This window comes from Panulirus ornatus, chromosome 39 (genome assembly GCF_036320965.1).
Source record: "Panulirus ornatus isolate Po-2019 chromosome 39, ASM3632096v1, whole genome shotgun sequence".
NCBI lineage: Eukaryota > Metazoa > Arthropoda > Malacostraca > Decapoda > Palinuridae > Panulirus > Panulirus ornatus.
The window spans coordinates 8,074,072-8,095,187 of record NC_092262.1 but is presented as its reverse complement, the minus strand read 5'-3'; the positions used below and the strand labels follow the sequence as shown (position 1 = coordinate 8,095,187).

Genomic DNA, 21,116 nt, shown 5'->3' with positions numbered 1-21,116 from the left:
CAAATAGTAATCAAAAGATGTGGGAGAACAGCTACAACTTCACAACTGTATGATCCTCTAATGATTTCCTTTACATCACATATGAGGAACTGTGTATTTCCCTGTGTGTATCTATCACTGTACAATAGTAACTGGCAAGATCTACCTGTCTGTGTGGTCGCTGGAGTGTGTCTTGGCAGGGACGCTGGGTGCGGTAGATGAGCACCAAGATGACTGCCCCTACCAAAGCGTGGGGCAGGTACCGCCGCACCATTCTCCACATCACAACATAACTCTTCTGAAATAAAATGCTCGTCATTTATACATCCTTCAATACCAATTTCCTTCCAAACTGAATGCCTAGCATAATACAAAAAAATGCTGTACACAATACATTCACTACAGTATTACCCCATACACAGAGAAACATAAACTATGAAGCATCTTACCCTTTGTATAAGCCACACATATGTGGTTTACTCATCAGAAAATGAGTATCCAACCAAAACATACTATACAAATAAAAGCACTGTTAGCATCTCTTTTACATTCCACAATATTCCTGAATCCCACAGAAAAGGAATACAGAGTATAAGACACAATTATCACACCCTTTCTATGACTACCACAAAAATAAAGTGTTACATGACAAATGAAAATAAAAAAATACATTAAAAGAAATGGCTACATATTGATTAACATCAAAGGTTGAGTGCAATTATGCATGAAAAGTTGTAAACAGCAGGGGGAGTGTACATCAAAAAACTAAATGGGGAAAATTGTACATGGCATTACAATTTCATAGACATGAGGAATGCAAAATAAAAGGAAATAGCAAAAGCACGCATGAGCCATTTGGGAGCACTCAAGGGAACAAAATGCTCATAGCAGGATGACTGAAGCCCTTCTAGTATGGCCAGCAGTTAGTGACTCAACTCTACCCACCCACTGCCACATAGCCCAACAGGACTATATAGAGCACTGTCAAGTGAATTTCCACTCCCCCTCACTCACAGTTATATAACCGAGCCTGATCAGATGTGGAGCAGAGACCACACTCAAATTCTTTTCAAACTGCATTCATGTAACTTCCTCCTTTAACACTATCATTTTTCTCTTACTTTTTATATTCTTCTCATTTCTTTTTGACTTCTATTTCTTACCCAGATACAAACGCCCGTGTAAAAATTTCTCCTCAATGCAAAAACACCTACAATGTTGTCCTCCCCAGTGTGATGTTACATATTACAAAGAAAACTCCTGCTCCTTTCAGTCCATTCATAGTCCTCTACCTCATTTCCTTACATATCATTCTCTTTTCTTCCATTTTCTTTTCTCTTTTCCTACTCCCCTCACATAGATTCATTCATCTGTTCTCTTTCCTCAATCATATTTCTTCTTCATCCCTGACCAAGTATCACAACATAATTCTTAGTCAATCACATGCACACCCAAACCCTACTCTTCTATCCTACCAAGGTAAACATTTTGTGAAGCCAGCCAGGACACTTCAGTTCAAGCTAATCTGTATTCTTACTGTAATATATATGAGACTACAATCTGTATGATGTAAGAAGAATACCATAAAAAGTTTCATTATTTCACATGGCATCAGTTTGTTTAATCTGGAACCTATATACCATCATGGCTCTATACACAACTGAAAACTTTATAATAACATTAAATTCATTGCAATGGAAATATACGGATACAATCAACAATGAAGATTTTAAACTGGTTACGCTTCAGAGACTCCCCCATTTTAAGGAATGATTCATTTTCACTCTACCTTTATACAAGTCCCAGTATGTTTTGTATTGGGTGAAGAGAGAAGTCCAATGCCTTGGCTACCAAGGATCAATTATCAACACAGCTCTAATGACGAGTTAATGTTTTGCTGTCCAGCTACTAACCCACCCCCACCCCCTGTACTGCTTGCATGCAACTCTGAGCTACCAATGGGTAAGTTGATGCCACTTAACCAGATACAGAAAGTGAACTCTAATTATGTCCAGCCATTTTATCTCTGCTTCAACCTTGTCCTAGCCACTCGGGGAGGGGGGACTGGCAACCCTCTCACTACACACAGTCACAGCTATTGGTGTTGGTGGTGAGCAACTGCTGTTCATATTGCAGCAGCTGCTATCTCTGTGACTGGAGTCAAGTGGTTATATATATAATACCAATTCTCATTACTTAGCATGACATTCATGCACAGAATATGATAAGGAGAGAGAGAGAGAGAGAGAGAGAGAGAGAGAGAGAGAGAGAGAGAGAGAGAGAGAGAGAGAGGAGCAACACATGATACAGGATCTCTAACCCAAAGTGAAAGTAATAGACTGAGCGACAATGCTGATCCAATTCCAATCCCTGAAAGAAGTGTACTACACCTATGATAAAGATGAAAAATAAAACATCCAAATAAAAGCCATCTAGAAACACATTTAAAGCTGAACATGCACTTAACCAATATGCATCATGCTAAGTTTATTATCAACTCTTCACTCTCCCCTAAACGTTCATCAAATATATATGTGAACATATAATCGCTGTGCGGCGGGGTGGCGACGAGAATAGATGAAGGCAGCAAGTATGAATATGTACATATGTATATGTCTGTGTATGTATATGTTGGAATGTATATGTGAGTGTATGGGCGTTTATGTACATGTATTTGTACATGGGGGGTTGGGCCATTCTTCGTCTGTTTCCTTGCGCTATCTCGCTGACGCGGGAAACAGCGATCAAGTATAATAAACAGAATAAATAAATAACAATCGCTGACAGCACACCTTTCATGATGAGTAAACGTAATTTCTCAGTCTTTGGAAAGTCAAACGCCTGGCCGTGAAGACTTAAAACACCTTAACGTGGATGACCAACCAGCCCTGGAGAAACAAACTCAGTCAAGTTACTGATGTCTGCTGGCTAGGCTGTCATATTAGCCTGGGTGTTTTACCCCAAGCAAAGACGGTGCCTGAGGAGGGATGAACAGCTGGGAGAGATGCTTGCTGTCAGCCTGCACTGGCAAGCAAGCCTAGGCGAAGGGATCATAAGTTTGCAATGCCAGTCACCGAATCATCAAAGGGGAGTTCACAGTTGAAGAGGGAGTTCACAGTTACCTTTACAGTAGGAGAACAGTCATGCCATAAAACATCCTTTAATTTATAATCATAAGCATATGCATATAAGCAATAACTGGGGGAAAAAGAATATTTGATATAAGCAATAATGGGGGGGAAAAAAGGTGATACAAGGCCCCCAAATCAGTACTACATACGACACAAGCTACCCATCAAACATCTAACAAGTCCATTTTGACAATAGTAATGCCATGCAAAGCACAAATAGATAAACCAACCTTTACGTCCTGGTCGACCATCAGTTAATGACGAAAACGAAGTCAGAATGGGGGCTAACCTGCTTAACTAATTCAACTGTTCATTAACGTTCTTCTGTGATATCCCTTACGAAACCTAACCTAACCAGCCACTCTTCCTCTTCAAACCCATTGTTACGATGCAGCAATGGCTACGACCATTACAACTACACCTATCGTTAGTCCCACTCATATCACCATCAGCTACTTGCCATGTTATTCACTAGCCACAGGTGAGGACCCCCGTCCATGGTCAATATTGGTCACTATAGCAAGCCACTAGATCACCATTAATCACCATCGCCACGTCATCTCTGTATTACTCACCATCACCACTCAATCCCACATTACCATGTTACTCATTATGACTCATCTCTCGCCACAACTCACCATTCCACCGTCACTATTACCATACATACCTCCTCACTATCACCATTCACCCACATATCCTTGAATGGGACTTTCCATTCATAATCACAATCATTTTCCCCTCTCATGATTACTTCACAATTCAATGTAATCATTCTATCACCATATGATTACATTTTTTTTTCCTAAAGTGACATGTAATCAGTCCACTTATTAATCTCGCCCATCACCATATAACCGTGATAATGATTATCCATTGGCCCTGACCACTCGTAACGACCAACCACTTTACCACGCCACACCCCCCACCGCAAACAATTTGGCTAGCAATTTGTGCTCGCGTCTCCAGCCAGATAGAGGAATAATGAAATCAACCACATACAAACTGCTATCGTACAAGCTGCTGTACTGTCCTCCATGGCATACCCTTGTAATGCCACTACAGTTCGGTGTCGGGGTAGTGTATTCTGTTCACCTTTAAGCCTACAACATATAATAGAAATAACAATGAAAAAAAAAAAAGGAAGTTTATAACTTCGTTTAAGGGAGAAGATACGGTATCCTTGTGTTGTAATGAAGTAATGGACATTTTCCGGGAGGACTCAAGTTAGAAAAAGGAGCGAAGAGTGATGGAAGAGGCTTCTAATTTTCTCATCAAGATTTTAAACAAATTCTTTTTCGTATGAGGATCAAGTGGGAGGCTAGAGATGACAGAGGATCAAGTGGGAGGCTAAAGATGACAGAGGATCAAGTGGGAGGCTAGAGATGACAGAGGATCAAGTGGGAGGCTAGAGATGACAGAGGATCAAGTGGGAGGCTAAAGATGACAGAGGATCAAGTGGGAGGCTAGAGATGACAGAGGATCAAGTGGGAGGCTAGAGATGACAGAGGATCAAGTGGGAGGCTAGAGATGACAGAGGATCAAGTGGGAGGCTAGAGATGACAGAGGATCAAGTGGGAGGCTAGAGATGACAGAGGATCAAGTGGGAGGCTAAAGATGACAGAGGATCGAGTGGGAGGCTAAAGATGACAGAGGATCAAGTGGGAGGCTAAAGATGACAGAGGATCGAGTGGGAGGCTAAAGATGACAGAGGATCAAGTGGGAGGCTAGAGATGACAGAGGATCGAGTGGGAGGCTAGAGATGACAGAGGATCAAGTGGGAGGCTAGAGATGACAGAGGATCAAGTGGGAGGCTAAAGATGACAGAGGATCGAGTGGGAGGCTAAAGATGACAGAGGATCAAGTGGGAGGCTAAAGATGACAGAGGATCGAGTGGGAGGCTAAAGATGACAGAGGATCAAGTGGGAGGCTAGAGATGACAGAGGATCGAGTGGGAGGCTAGAGATGACAGAGGATCGAGTGGGAGGCTAAAGATGACAGAGGATCAAGTGGGAGGCTAGAGATGACAGAGGATCAAGTGGGAGGCTAAAGATGACAGAGGATCAAGTGGGAGGCTAAAGATGACAGAGGATCAAGTGGGAGGCTAAAGATGACAGAGGATCAAGTGGGAGGCTAAAGATGACAGAGGATCAAGTGGGAGGCTAAAGATGACAGAGGATCAAGTGGGAGGCTAAAGTTGGGATGGGAGGTAAAACAATTATATGGTGGGGGCTGGAGGTTCAAATAGTCTATCACAACAGGAAAACACTATAATGAATAGATGTATATGGGAAAAAAAAAAATATACATCGCCAAGGTGCCACTGTTGAAGAAGATGAACTATATAAATGGATTGGCTATCAAGGGTCATCACATACACTCCTGGATGTGAATGGTTTGACCCCTTTGACCTGTGTCCCCTGTAGGGAAGATCTTATGACCACCCCATCACACAGAAAAGAAATGCACTGTCTTGCCCACAGGTGGTGGTGAGCCATACATCGTCATAGCCTAGTACGAATGAATAAGCAAGATGGACGCAAATCGCCCTTAAGAGTAGGCCTGGGGAAAAAAAAACCCAACCTCTCCACCTCTGACTACCCCAAAACCCCCGCCCCTTTCAGCCATACCACTACGATCATTAGGGCGCGTGGAAACAACCCTACATTAAAATGGCCCTAAACTGACAGCCAACACCCCACAAGGACACTTCAATCTAGGCAGACGCTGTCATGCAATACTAAGCTGTGGCTTGGGGTGAGGTGGGTGCTTGGCTACAACCCCACAGCAGGGTTGGAGAACCGAACCCCCTACCCCACAGCAGGGTTGGAGAACCGAACCCCCTACCCCACAGCAGGGTTGGAGAGACCGAACCCCCTACCCCACAGCAGGGTTGGAGAGACCGAACCCCCTACCCCACAGCAGGGTTGGAGAGAACCGAACCCCCTACCCCACAGCAGGGTTGGAGAGACCGAACCCCCTACCCCACAGCAGGGTTGGAGAGACCGAACCCCCTACCCCACAGCACGGTTGGAGAGAACGAACCCCCTACCCCACAGCAGGGCTGGAGAGAACCGAACCCCCTACCCCACAGCAGGGTTGGAGAACCGAACCCCTACCCCACAGCAGGGTTGGAGAGAACCGAACCCCCTACCCCACAGCAGGGTTGGAGAGAACGAACCCCCTACCCCACAGCAGGGTTGGAGAGAACGAACCCCCTACCCCACAGCAGGGTTGGAGAACCGAACCCCCTACCCCACAGCAGGGTTGGAGAGAACGAACCCCCTACCCCACAGCAGGGTTGGAGAGAACGAACCCCCTACCCCACAGCAGGGTTGGAGAGAACGAACCCCCTACCCCACAGCAGGGTTGGAGAGAACGAACCCCCTACCCCACAGCAGGGCTGGAGAGAACCGAACCCCCTACCCCACAGCAGGGTTGGAGAACCGAACCCCCTACCCCACAGCAGGGTTGGAGAGAACCGAACCCCCTACCCCACAGCAGGGTTGGAGAGAACCGAACCCCCTACCCCACAGCAGGGTTGGAGAGAACGAACCCCCTACCCCACAGCAGGGTTGGAGAGAACCGAACCACCTACCCAACCCCAAAGCCGCACAACAGGGAGTGGGGTTAAAATATAAAGAAGGCAGCATGCACTCACCCCTGTCGCGACGTACCGTGCCAGCTGTGGGGTTGTGGAAGATGACCAGGAGGTTAGGCGGGTCACCAACGACCAACGCCTTGCAGAAGGCGTCGCCAACCACCACCACCTGTCGTCGCTGCTGGCGGCGAAGCTGGTCGGGTCGGAGGCCAAACACGGAGACTCGGAGCTCGAGGTACGCGCCCTCATGATGCAACGGGCCACATCTGTAACATGGTAAATGGCCACGTCTGTAACATGGTAAATGGCCACATCTGTAACATGGTAAATGGCCACGTCTGTAACATGGTCAAGGGCCACATCTGTAACATGGTAAATGACCACATCTGTAACATGATAAATGACCACATCTGTAACATGGTCAATGACCACATCTGTAACATGGTAAATGGCCACGTCTGTAACATGGTAAATGGCCACGTCTGTAACATGGTAAATGACCACATCTGTAACATGGTAAATGGCCACGTCTGTAACATGGTAAATGGCCACGTCTGTAACATGGTAAATGACCACATCTGTAACATGGTAAATGACCACATCTGTAACATGGTAAATGACCACATCTGTAACATGGTAAATGACCACATCTGTAACATGGTCAATGGCCACATCTGTAACATGGTAAATGACCACATCTGTAACATGGTAAATGGCCACATCTGTAACATGGTAAATGGCCACATCTGTAACATGGTAAATGACCACATCTGTAACATGGTAAATGGCCACATCTGTAACATGGTAAATGGCCACGTCTGTAACATGGTCAAGGGCCACATCTGTAACATGGTAAATGACCACATCTGTAACATGGTCAATGACCACATCTGTAACATGGTAAATGACCACATCTGTAACATGGTCAATGACCACATCTGTAACATGGTAAATGGCCACATCTGTAACATGGTAAATGGCCACATCTGTAACATGGTAAATGGCCACATCTGTAAAAGCTCCCACGAGAGACAAGAAACATATGTAAATATGATATCAACAAGATGCGCTCTCTCTCTCTCTCTCCGTCCTTGGTAATGGTACCACATCGACTTTAATTCCCACGAAGCAAGGTCGATAAACGTATATTCACAAACACGTCACTGATAAGGGTATAATTACTGCCTCCTCCAAGTTCACTGCCCCCCCAAACGCCTTCTACGTTCTTCCGTGTAGCCAGAATATCAAATCTCTTGTGAAAACATTTCTTTTCCTAAGGTGTCTCTGTGTGTGTGTCTGTGTACGTAAGAGTTAGGCTCCGAAATTCTATTTTTCTTTGCCTCATGTTTCGTGTCAAGCAAAAATAAACCATCCTTGTAAAGGATGTTCATAGAGGAAACTAGGACATCCGGGATATTGTATTATACACACACACACACACACAGACACACACACATAAATCCATTGTTCCTTCCGGTCATTAGTGGCATACCATTACGTAAATACAAAGTCCGAAAAGCAGTTTCTACGCGTGGGCTAGGGAAAGCCAACTCTTACGTATTCACAGCTGAATTCCTTTGTACAAAATCATCGAAGAAAATGAGGAAAAGGAGATATATATCTATAAATACCAATGGACAAACTGGCAGACTTCAGAGCAGGCCAAGCAAGAGGAATAATATATATCGCCTTACATAGGATACGTATACCAAAACAACGACACGTGAGGGAAAAAAAACAATGTCTATATTTTCTGTACATATATCCCATTCTTATTCGAAGGTCGACTGTCTCTCCATTGTGTGGAAGGCTACACCACTCCCCTGATCATGTCTAATTAGCTTTCAACCGTGTCCTGGACTTAACTAGAAGAAGAAAAAAAGAAAGAAAGGGGAGTCAAATACACCATTATCAAACTCACACGCACGCCACTTCCCTCTCGCCACAGATGGAGCCTAACCCAGACGCAGGTATACAAGTGTGGCGAGGCTTTCCTTACACATGTATTACTGGTGTGCAGGGGGTGTTATTTCCCTCTATTTTGGATTACTGTTGTGCCTGATACACCACTGCTGGTGCAGAGCCAGACGCGGTGGGAATCTGAAGAGGCAAACCAGTTGTACAATGTTATATTCAGTCGCTTTCTCTACTCGTCTCTATATAAGCAAAAAGATGGGTACTTAAATGGCCTAAATCCTCCTAATATATATATATATATATATATATATATATATATATATATATATATATATATATATATATAGGGGAGAAAGAATACTTTCCCACGTATTCCCTGCGTGCCGTAGAAGGCGACTAAAAGGGGGAGGGAGCGGGGGGGCTGGAAATTCTCCCCTCTCGTTCCTTTTTTGTTTTAATTTTCCAAGAGAAGGAACAGAGAAGGGGGCCAAGTGAGGATATTCCCTCAAAGGTCTAGCCCTCTGTTCTTAACGCTACCTCGCTAACGCGAGAAATGGCGAATAGTATGAAAGAATTTTTTTTTTTTTTTTGTCGCTGTCTCCCGCGTTTGCGAGGTAGCGCAAGGAAACAGACGAAAGAAATGGCCCAACCCCCCCCCCCCCATACACATGTATATACATACGTCCACACACGCAAATATACATACCTACACAGCTTTCCATGGTTTACCCCAGACGCTTCACATGCCTTGATTCAATCCACTGACAGCACGTCAACCCCGGTATACCACATCGCTCCAATTCACTCTATTCCTTGCCCTCCTTTCACCCTCCTGCATGTTCAGGCCCCGATCACACAAAATCTTTTTCACTCCATCTTTCCACCTCCAATTTGGTCTCCCTCTTCTCCTCGTTCCCTCCACCTCCGACACATATATTCTCTTGGTCAATCTTTCCTCACTCATTCTCTCCATGTGCCCGAACCATTTCAAAACACCCTCTTCTGCTCTCTCAACCACGCTCTTTTTATTTCCACACATCTCTCTTACCCTTACGTTACTCACTCGATCAAACCACCTCACACCACACATTGTCCTCAAACATCTCATTTCCAGCACATCCATCCTCCTGCGCACATCTCTGTCCATAGCCCACGCCTCGCAACCATACAACATTGTTGGAACCACTATATATATATATATATATATATATATATATATATATATATATATATTCTATCAAGGTCCTCTGTCAGTAGATAGCTCCGGTCACAAACACACACACACACACACACACCGGATACTCACACAACACACAACAATAGAGCCACCATGACCGGAAGCCCCACACATACAATGTTGGGGCGCTGCCCCCACGCCAGAAAGGAGGCCCTAAAAACCCTGGGGGACATCCACACCATGGCTTGTTGTCAGTAAAGCAATCTCTCTCCCCTGCCCACACTAGCGGGTTTCTCCCAGCCCTTTTGGGAGCGGGTATGTCTCGTGTGAGTGTTGGAGAGCTGTGGCTGACTGGCCCCAACATGAACATGGCAGAAGATAATGGAGCAGTCTCCCCCTTTTCGCCCTGAGGTCTACACACACACACACCTGAGAACGAACAGGTTGACGAATACATAAACCAAGTGATCAAGACGTTTTAAAAAAAGACGTGTGTGTGTGTGTGTGTGTGTGTGTGTGTGCAACCCAACTCAACCCTCCCTCTCTCTCAACATGAGTCATTATCCCACACACACACACACACAAGCCATCACGCAAAGCTCCCTCACAACCATTTGTCTCTCCCTCACTCGCACATCTGTGTCTACACAAGGCGCAGCTGCGTCCTTTCCGACAGGACAAGCCAAGCTGGAGGGGCAACGCATGCGTTAACACCTGGCAACGCATGCGTTAACACCTGCGGGGCCGCCCAAGGACGTGAACGAAAACGCAACGAAAGAAGCCATTCTATGTCCGATCACCCAGCTCCCCGGTCTCCCAGGAGAATCCTTCGCTTCCTGGAAACTTCGAGTAGAATCCTTCGCTTCCTGGAAACTTCCTCGAGTAGAATCCTTCGCTACCTGGAAACTTCGAGTAGAATCCTTCGCTTCCTGGGAACTTCCTCGAGTAGAATCCTTCGCTACCTGGAAACTTCGAGTAGAATCCTTCGCTTCCTGGGAACTTCCTCGAGTAGAATCCTTCGCTACCTGGAAACTTCGAGTAGAATCCTTCGCTTCCTGGAAACTTCTTCGCCTAGAATCCTTCGCTTCCTGGAAACTTCTTCGCCTAGAATCCTTCGCTTCCTGGAAACTTCTTCGCCTAGAATCCTTCGCTTCCTGGAAACTTCTTCGCCTAGAATCCTTCGCTTCCTGGAAACTTCACCTCACGAACCTCCTTCCCCAACTCGTGAGTGAGGGACGGGACCCACACCCCCGCCACAACTTCAAGCCACCCACTACGGACCACGGAACGAACCCCTCCCTGGCTAGATAAACAGACCCACCAAACGGCATCAGACCATCTAAGAGGAAAACAGAAGAGGACCCCAAGCTACCATCGCCCCCTTGTAGGACCTCACCACGTCAATGCTGTCCCATCTCCACCCCCGAACCAACACCAGTGATCTTGCTTACCTGAAACGAGTCTTTCCTGTGTGGGGTCCAATTGCGAGCAATAACCTCCCAAGTCTCTGGTAATAAGACTACAGAAAAACTAAAAATACATAATAGGTGAACCACGTCATTCGATATGTCATATGATTAGATAACTATCAAATGATTTCATCCAGCTTTCCACCAAACAACATGAGAGGCACATAGTGGGTGATAAATGAAACACGAAAAGTTCCCAAGTGCACTTTCGTGTAATAATCACATCATCACGGGAGACACAAGAGAGAAATATATCTCCCCTGATGATGTGATTATTACACGAAAGTGCACTTGGGAACTTTTCGTGTTTCATTTTCCCCGTGGACTCATAGCAATATCTTGATCACGCGCAAAATTGTGATCCTTTCCAATATATATATCTTCAATATATATATATATATATATATATATATATATATATATATATATATATATATATATATATATATATTTGAGTAAACAAGAGACAAAGTGACGTAGTGAGTCTCATGGAAGGAAGCTACACAAACTTGAAGAACAGACCACGACCATGAAGACTGCTCGTGGCAAACGACTAGTTAGCCCATCAAACACGACGGTACGACCTGTGAGCACGACGGTACGACCTGTGAGCACGACGGTACGACCTATGAGCACGACGGTACGACCTGTGAGCACGACGGTACGACCTATGAGCACGACGGTACGACCTATGAGCACGACGGTACGACCTGTGAGCACGACGGTACGACCTGTGAGCACGACGGTACGACCCCCTTGGTTTAGGATGACCTGGCCTTTGACCTGACCCCCCCCCCCCCTCACGATCAAAAGCGACGCCATCTCACACGGCGCCCGTACCACACCGTGTTCAAGGCCCGAATTGTCGTGCTCAAGGCCCGAACTGTCGTGTTCAAGGGGCGTTCCTTCGTCGTGCTCAAGGCCCGAGCTGTCGTGTTCAAGGGGCGTCCTTCGTCGTGCTCAAGGGGCGTCCTTCGTCGTGTTCAAGGCCCGAGCTGTCGTGTTCAAGGGGCGTCCTTCGTCGTGCTCAAGGCCCGAGCTGTCGTGCTCAAGGGGCGTCCTTCGTCGTGCTCAAGGCCCGAGCTGTCGTGTTCAAGGGGCGTCCTTCGTCGTGCTCAAGGCCCGAGCTGTCGTGTTCAAGGGGCGTTCCTTCGTCGTGCTCAAGGCCCGAGCTGTCGTGTTCAAGGGGCGTTCCTTCGTCGTGCTCAAGGCCCGAGCTGTCGTGCTCAAGGGGCGTTCTTCGTCGTGCTCAAGGCCCGAGCTGTCGTGCTCAAGGGGCGTCCTTCGTCGTGCTCAAGGCCCGTACCTCACTTGAACACACCAGCCAGCACAGGAAGAGAGTGTTTAAGTGTTTGCGTGCGCGAGTTAATGGCTTAGAAAACGGAGCGGCAGGCAACGAAACGACACCACACGACAGTACTCCCACCCCACCAACAACGACGCCCTCTTCCACCCGTCCACACAGACAAACAAGCACCGGTACACAGGCCCTAGGGACACACACACACACACACACACACACGAATAACTACACGTGCAACGGAGGAAACAGACGACAAATCCTTTCCTTCGCCTGATTGGCTGCAAACGACACCATGTCGTTAGGTTCCCTTGTTCCAATGACCGTCATGGTCGTTCGTGCCTTCCACCCGTCCAAGGACGACCTACTGACCTCGAGTACGACGACTTAGCACCATTCGAGTACGACGCTTCAATGTAGACAAAGACTTATCGTACCTCTACCAACTTCTACAGTGACCTGATCAACGTCACGGCATCATCTGCTAACAGCAGATGCCACACCCACTCTCCCACACCCACACATCAACCCCCGTATAGCACTCAAGTGATAGCAATCATTAACCTCCCACAGATCAATATAATCATTAACCTCCCACAGATCAATATTAATCATTAACCTCCCACAATACCCTGGCGGTAATTAATAATTTCCTTACCCTTTCTAACCTTAGCAAATTATTTAACATACAATAATGGCGCTCTGTACATATCCCAATCACCAAATGGGGCTAAACCATCTGTAACCATGGGAACAAGACCCCTCGAGCACGACTTTGGCCTTTAACGACACGACCCCCTGAGCACGGCTTGACCCATAACGGTCAGGTCAAAGGTCACGCCAAGAATAGCACAGTCGTGCTCAAGGGCCAGTACCATCGTGCTCAAGGGCCAGTACCATCGTGCTCAAGGGCCAGTACCATTGTACTCAAGGGCCAGTACCATTGTACTCAAGGGCCAGTACCATTGTACTCAAGGGCCAGTACCATCGTGCTCAAGGGCCAGTACCATCGTGCTCAAGGGCCGGTACCATCGTGCTCGAGGGCCGGTACCATTGTACTCAAGGGCCAGTACCATTGTACTCAAGGGCCAGTACCATCGTGCTCAAGGGCCGGTACCATTGTACTCAAGGGCCAGTACCATCGTGCTCAAGGGCCAGTACCATCGTACTCAAGGGCCAGTACCATCGTGCTCAAGGGCCGGTACCATTGTACTCAAGGGCCAGTACCATCGTGCTCAAGGGCCAGTACCATCGTGCTCAAGGGCCAGTACCATCGTACTCAAGGGCCAGTACCATCGTACTCAAGGGCCGGTACCATCGTACTCAAGGGCCAGTACCATCGTACTCAAGGGCCAGTACCATCGTGCTCAAGGGCCGGTACCATTGTACTCAAGGGCCAGTACCATTGTACTCAAGGGCCAGTACCATCGTGCTCAAGGGCCGGTACCATCGTGCTCAATACATTGTACAACAACGTAGACAACAATGGAAAATGAGGTCTTTTCTTTGGGGGGAAATGGGGGGGGGGGGGATGATTCCTCCCAACCCCGGTCCCGTAAGGGCAGGAAAGGGCCAAGGTCAAACTACTTTCCCTTCAAAATACTTACCCATCCCATGTGTGTGTGATCCACCATTGCTATCAACAACACGAAGCGATATAATCCTTTTTTTTTTTTCTTCCATGATAATCATCTCTTTTAATTACCCCTCACCATCATTATAATTCTAACCCCCATCTTGCTCCCCCTTTCCCATCACCCACCCATACACCATAAAAAAGAATAGGTGATGGTCGTGTGTGTGTGGAACACCAGCTGCAGTTGCCATCGGCCTCCATTACCAACTGTAAAAACCATTTCCCCAGGGTAGAGTAACCTAACCTTTCGCTCGCTCCGAAACCCATCCCATCCCTTAGAAACCCATCCCATCCCTCAGAAACCCATCCCATTCCCTCAGAAACCCATCCATCCCTCAGAAACCCATCCCATTCCCTCAGAAACCCATCCCATTCCCTCAGAAACCCATCCCATTCCCTCAGAAACCCATCCCATCCCTTAGAAACCCATCCCATCCCTCAGAAACCCATCCCATCCCTCAGAAACCCATCCCATTCCTCAGAAACCCATCCCATCCCTCAGAAACCCATCCCATCCCCCAGAAACCCATCCCATCCCTCAGAAACCCATCCCATTCCTCAGAAACCCATCCCATCCCTCAGAAACCCATCCCATCCCCTCAGAAACCCATCCCATCCCTCAGAAACCCATCCCATCCCTTAGAAACCTATCCCATCCCTCAGAAACCCATCCCATTCCTCAGAAACCAATCCCATCCCTCAGAAACCCTATCCCATCCCTCAGAAACCCATCCCATCCCTCAGAAACCCATCCCATCCCTCAGAAACCCATCCCATCCCTCTGAAACCCATCCCATCCCTCAGAAACCCATCCCATCCCTCAGAAACCCATCCCATCCCTCAGAAACCCATCCCATCCCTCAGAAACCCATCCCATTCCTCAGAAACCCATCCCATCCCTCAGAAACCCATCCCATCCCTCAGAAACCCATCCCATCCCTCAGAAACCCATCCCATCCCTCAGAAACCCATCCCATCCCTCTGAAACCCATCCCATCCCTCAGAAACCCATCCCATCCATCAGAAACCCATCCCATCCCTCAGAAACCCATCCCATCCTCAGAAACCCATCCCATCCCTCAGAAACCCATCCCATTCCTCAGAAACCCATCCCATCCCTCAGAAACCCATCCCATCCCTCAGAAACCCATCCCATCCCTCAGAAACCCATCCCATCCCTCAGAAACCCATCCCATCCCTCAGAAACCCATCCCATCCCTCAGAAACCCATCCCATCCCTCAGAAACCCATCCCATCCCTCAGAAACCCATCCCATCCCTCAGAAACCCATCCCATCCCTCAGAAACCCATCCCATCCCTCAGAAACCCATCCCATCCCTCAGAAACCCATCCCATCCCTCAGAAACCCATCCCATCCCTCAGAAACCCATCCCATCCCTCAGAAACCCATCCCATCCCTCAGAAACCCATCCCATCCCTCAGAAACCCATCCCATCCCTCAGAAACCCATCCCATCCCTCAGAAACCCATCCCATCCTCAGAAACCCATCCATCCCTCAGAAACCCATCCCATTCCTCAGAAACCCATCCCATTCCTCAGAAACCCATCCCATTCCTCAGAAACCCATCCCATCCCTCAGAAACCCATCCCATCCCTCAGAAACCCATCCCATCCCTCAGAAACCCATCCCATCCCTCAGAAACCCATCCCATCCCTCAGAAACCCATCCCATCCCTCAGAAACCCATCCCATCCCTCAGAAACCCATCCCATTCCCTCAGAAACCCATCCCATCCCTCAGAAACCCATCCCATCCCATCACTTTGAGGGGTCAACTCCATTCCTTTTACGGTCTTTAACATAACAACAAGTGTCCTTGTTATGTCACAAGCCATTTTTCAAAATAGCGTATTAACGTCCCACAGTAAGACAGGAGAAGGCTGTCCACATATGAACAGGAAGAAAACGTAAGGTGACCCACGCCATCTGCTGGTGGTGGGGGGTAGTGGTTACGTAGTTAGGTTAGGTTAGATGCGACCCCCCTTTTGGATGTGACCTCTACCTTGACCCTAGAGGATTTAAGCCATGAGGGCCAAACTATGAACGAAAGTAGGTGTTCTATATACATGGATTGCCCTTCCCTATGAGCTCTTTGATTCGGTTTTAAAGAACCAGAGGCAAAAAACAAAGAAAGGGGGGGTTAACTGAAACTAAAGCCGAGAATTGATCTCAAAGTCATTAGCTAAGGACCCGAACGACCCGGTAACGAGATCATAGCACATGACAGACGTTGCGAGGCCAAAAAAGAAAAAAAAAAATGACTAAACCTATCCACACACCGAGGCCATAAAAACCCCTTCCTAAGCACAGTAATGCGAGGGAAGGCAAGGGGATATAGTGTAATTGGGTTATTTAAATACACAAGCGCTTGTGATGGGCTAACGAATCTCAAACAAGACCATCAGGGGTGTCTAGATTCTTCAGAAAGAGAACCACAGAAGAGCCAGCCATTAACCTCGCTCTCTCTCAAGACTCCCAAATGTAAACAAACATTGGGTCGCCTTTCATGGCCCTTCTTCCTCACTCATATTATTACTATCTCCCACGACATTACTAAATATTAATAGGCAAAACGTGGTGCTAAATTATTAACAAAAAAAAAAAAGCAGTGGATGATGAGTTGTTAGCCTACCGAGTCTAGCCGGTTTAAAATATGTACACGTCTGGCAACTACACAGCGGGTGCCAGATGTACGGGAAGTATAGGATTCTGGAGCGCTGGCAAACGAGAGGCAGGATTGTTTAAGGGGGGGTAGGGGGGGTAGTAGTTACATGAGAGTATTAGCCTGGTAGAGGTATGGTATCCTGGTACCGCTACCCTGGTACTATCATGAGGTTAAACATTATTAATGCCAAGCCCCGGGCGAGAATAATTGACCGCGTTGGTGACATCCGGTAACCTTGCCAACACAGACACACAGATGGTTTCTTCGAGGTGATGGAGTTGCCGTATACCACCATATAAAAACATTCTTGTATAAAAACGATGAATTTTGAGACAAGGTTATATTACGTGGATGGTTTTCAAGTTACCAAAAGATTATTCTTATAACACAAGTCGTTGTTACCAACTTGGTGATGCCTAGAAAAAAGAATAATAAGTCAGAAATGTCATTTTATTGTTGTTATTGCTCCAATGTCTATGACCCATTTCTATGATGTATTCTCTACTCGTTCCTTTCTACAACAATGTTTTGTACACCACATAACTATGACCAGGAGACATCTTTAAGGGACTGGTGGCCGGCATCCAATGAACAGGTTCCCGTTAGAACTGGTTCAATGTTCACTGCCACAATAACGGGGCTTTGGGACGGGCGTATTTTGCGTCATGAGCCAAAGGCAGCAGTAGCTGCCTCTTCTACGCCTACGCTCATCATCCCTTTACGCCTAACCATCCAAAAAAAAGGGGGGGGGGAGCTCCCGGATGTACTTTGGTCAAAAATGTGACTGAAAAGGAGGGGAGAGGGGTGTTCGAAAAGGTTCGAGACGTGTGGAGAACATTGAAGAACATGGCTATGAACACGTAGGAGGTAGAGAACACAAATTGGAAGCTCAGTCACTCTTGGCCATATCCTTGACATATATAGAACAGCGTAGCTGAATTATCGTACGATGCGCAACACTCATTTCAACATATAAACGATTTAACGAAAAAAAAAAAAATGCACTGGTCAAATGTCTATTTTTGTTTCAAACGCGAACCTTTCCTAGAGTGAAAAGGTGTATGTAAATCTCTCTCTCTCTCTCTCTCTCTCTCTCTCTCTCTCTATATATATATATATATATATATATATATATATATATATATATATATATATATTATACTATTCGCCATTTCCCGCGATAGCGAGGTAGCGTTAAGAACAGAGGACTGGGCCTTTTAGGGAATACCCTCACCTGGCCCCCTTATCTGTTCCTTCTTTTGGAAAATTAAAAAAAAAAAAAAAGAGAGGGGAGGATTTCCAGCCCCCCGCTCCCTTCCCTTTTAGTCGCCTTCTACGACACGCATATATATATATATATATGAAAGCCGGCAAGGCAGCAGGTTTGGATGGTATTGCAGTGGAATTTATTAAAAAAGGGGGTGACTGTATTGTTGACTGGTTGGTAAGGTTATTTAATGTATGTATGACTCATGGTGAGGTGCCTGAGGATTGGCGGAATGCGTGCATAGTGCCATTGTACAAAGGCAAAGGGGATAAGAGTGAGTGCTCAAATTACAGAGGTATAAGTTTGTTGAGTATTCCTGGTAAACTATATGGGAGGGTATTGATTGAGAGGGTGAAGGCATGTACAGAGCATCAGATTGGGGAAGAGCAGTGCGGTTTCAGAAGTGGTAGAGGATGTGTGGAACAGGTGTTTGCTTTGAAGAATGTATGTGAGAAATACTTAGAAAAGCAAATGGATTTGTATGTAGCATTTATGGATCTGGAGAAGGCATATGATAGAGTTGATAGAGATGCTCTGTGGAAGGTATTAAGAATATATGGTGTGGGAGGCAAGTTGTTAGAAGCAGTGAAAAGTTTTTATCGAGGATGTAAGGCATGTGTACGTGTAGGAAGAGAGGAAAGTGATTGGTTCTCAGTGAATGTAGGTTTGCGGCAGGGGTGTGTGATGTCTCCATGGTTGTTTAATTTGTTTATGGATGGGGTTGTTAGGGAGGTAAATGCAAGAGTCCTGGAAAGAGGGGCAAGTATGAAGTCTGTTGGGGATGAGAGAGCTTGGGAAGTGAGTCAGTTGTTGTTCGCTGATGATACAGCGCTGGTGGCTGATTCATGTGAGAAACTGCAGAAGCTGGTGACTGAGTTTGGTAAAGTGTGTGGAAGAAGAAAGTTAAGAGTAAATGTGAATAAGAGCAAGGTTATTAGGTACAGTAGGGTTGAGGGTCAAGTCAATTGGGAGGTGAGTTTGAATGGAGAAAAACTGGAGGAAGTGAAGTGTTTTAGATATCTGGGAGTGGATCTGTCAGCGGATGGAACCATGGAAGCGGAAGTGGATCATAGGGTGGGGGAGGGGGCGAAAATTTTGGGAGCCTTGAAAAATGTGTGGAAGTCGAGAACATTATCTCGGAAAGCAAAAATGGGTATGTTTGAAGGAATAGTGGTTCCAACAATGTTGTATGGTTGCGAGGCGTGGGCTATGGATAGAGTTGTGCGCAGGAGGATGGATGTGCTGGAAATGAGATGTTTGAGGACAATGTGTGGTGTGAGGTGGTTTGATCGAGTAAGTAACGTAAGGGTAAGAGAGATGTGTGGAAATAAAAAGAGCGTGGTTGAGAGAGCAGAAGAGGGTGTTTTGAAATGGTTTGGGCACATGGAGAGAATGAGTGAGGAAAGATTGACCAAGAGGATATATGTGTCGGAGGTGGAGGGAACGAGGAGAAGAGGGAGACCAAATTGGAGGTGGAAAGATGGAGTGAAAAAGATTTTGTGTGATCGGGGCCTGAACATGCAGGAGGGTGAAAGGAGGGCAAGGAATAGAGTGAATTGGAGCGATGTGGTATACAGGGGTTGACGTGCTGTCAGTGGATTGAATCAAGGCATGTGAAGCGTCTGGGGTAAACCATGGAAAGCTGTGTAGGTATGTATATTTGCGTGTGTGGACGTGTGTATGTACGTGTGTATGGGGGTTGGGCCATTTCTTTCGTCTGTTTCCTCGCGCTACCTCGCAAACGCGGGAGACAGCGACAAAGTATAAAAAAAAAAAAAAAAAAAAAAAAAAAATATATATATATATATATATATATATATATATATATATATATATATATATATATATATATATATATATATATATATTCCTATGAGTCCACGGCGAAAATGAAACACGAAAAGTTCCCAAGTGCACTTTCGTGTAATAATCACATCATCAGGGGAGACACAGGAGAGAAATATAACAGTCCGTTGATATACATCGAAGAGACGAAGCTAGGACACCATTTGGTAAATAAATAAATATATATATATATATATATATATATATATATATATATATATATATATATATATATATATGGGTATGTTTGAAGGAATAGTGGTTCCAACAATGTTGTATGGTTGCGAGGCGTGGGCTAATGGATAGAGTGGTGCGCAGGAGGATGGATGTGCTGGAAATGAGATGTTTGAGGACAATGCGTGGTGTGAGGTGGTTTGATCGAGTAAGTAACGTAAGGGTAAGAGAGATGTGTGGAAATAAAAAGAGCGTGGTTGAGAGAGCAGAAGAGGGTGTTTTGAAGTGGTTTGGGCACATGGAGAGAATGAGTGAGGAAAGATTGACCAAGAGAATATATGTGTCGGAGGTGGAGGGAACGAGGAGAAGAGGGAGACCAAATTGGAGGTGGAAAGATGGAGTGAAAAAGATTTTGTGTGATCGGGGCCTGAACATGCAGGAGGGTGAAAGGAGGGCAAGGAATAGAGTGAATTGGAGCGATGTGGTATACCGGGGTTGACGTGCTGTCAGTGGATTGAATCAAGGCATGTGAAGCGTCTGGGGTAAACCATGGAAAGCTGTGTAGGTATGTATATTTGCGTGTGTGGACGTATGTATATACATGTGTATGGGGGTGGGTTGGGCCATTTCTTTCGTCTGTTTCCTTGCGCTACCTCGCAAACGCGGGAGACAGCGACAAAGTATAAAAAAAAAAAAAAAAAATATATCATGTGTGTGTGTGTGTGTGTGTGTGTGTGTGTGTGTGTCTACCTCATAATTTTGGAGTCTAACTTCTTCAGAGGGGCGGTACAGTTGCATGGTACGACGGTACGACCCTTGAGCACGACGGTACGACCCCTTGAGCACGACGGTACGACCCTTGAGCACGGCGGTACGATCCTTGAGCACGACGGTACGATCCTTGAGCACGATGGTACGATCCTTGAGTACGACGGTA

At 46.3% G+C, this 21,116-nt stretch overlaps 1 protein-coding gene across 8 annotated transcripts in view; it reads right to left on the bottom strand.

Moving 5' to 3' along the window:
• The window catches only part of LOC139761095 (protein-tyrosine sulfotransferase 1-like), a 63,368-nt gene that overhangs the window by 11,219 nt on the left and 31,033 nt on the right, over window positions 1–21,116 (bottom strand). For 3 of the 8 annotated variants that reach the window (XM_071684969.1, XM_071684973.1, XM_071684970.1), the window contains 2 exons: window positions 6,769–6,974; window positions 146–277 (listed from right to left, as the gene is read on the bottom strand). In XM_071684969.1, coding sequence (XP_071541070.1) covers window positions 146–277; window positions 6,769–6,957 — 321 coding nt within the window. In that variant the 5' untranslated portion in view covers window positions 6,958–6,974. Of the gene's footprint in view, window positions 1–145; window positions 278–6,768; window positions 6,999–21,116 lie in introns of all 8 variants that reach the window. The other 5 variants (XM_071684977.1, XM_071684974.1, XM_071684972.1 and 2 more) reach the window with 5 other exon arrangements.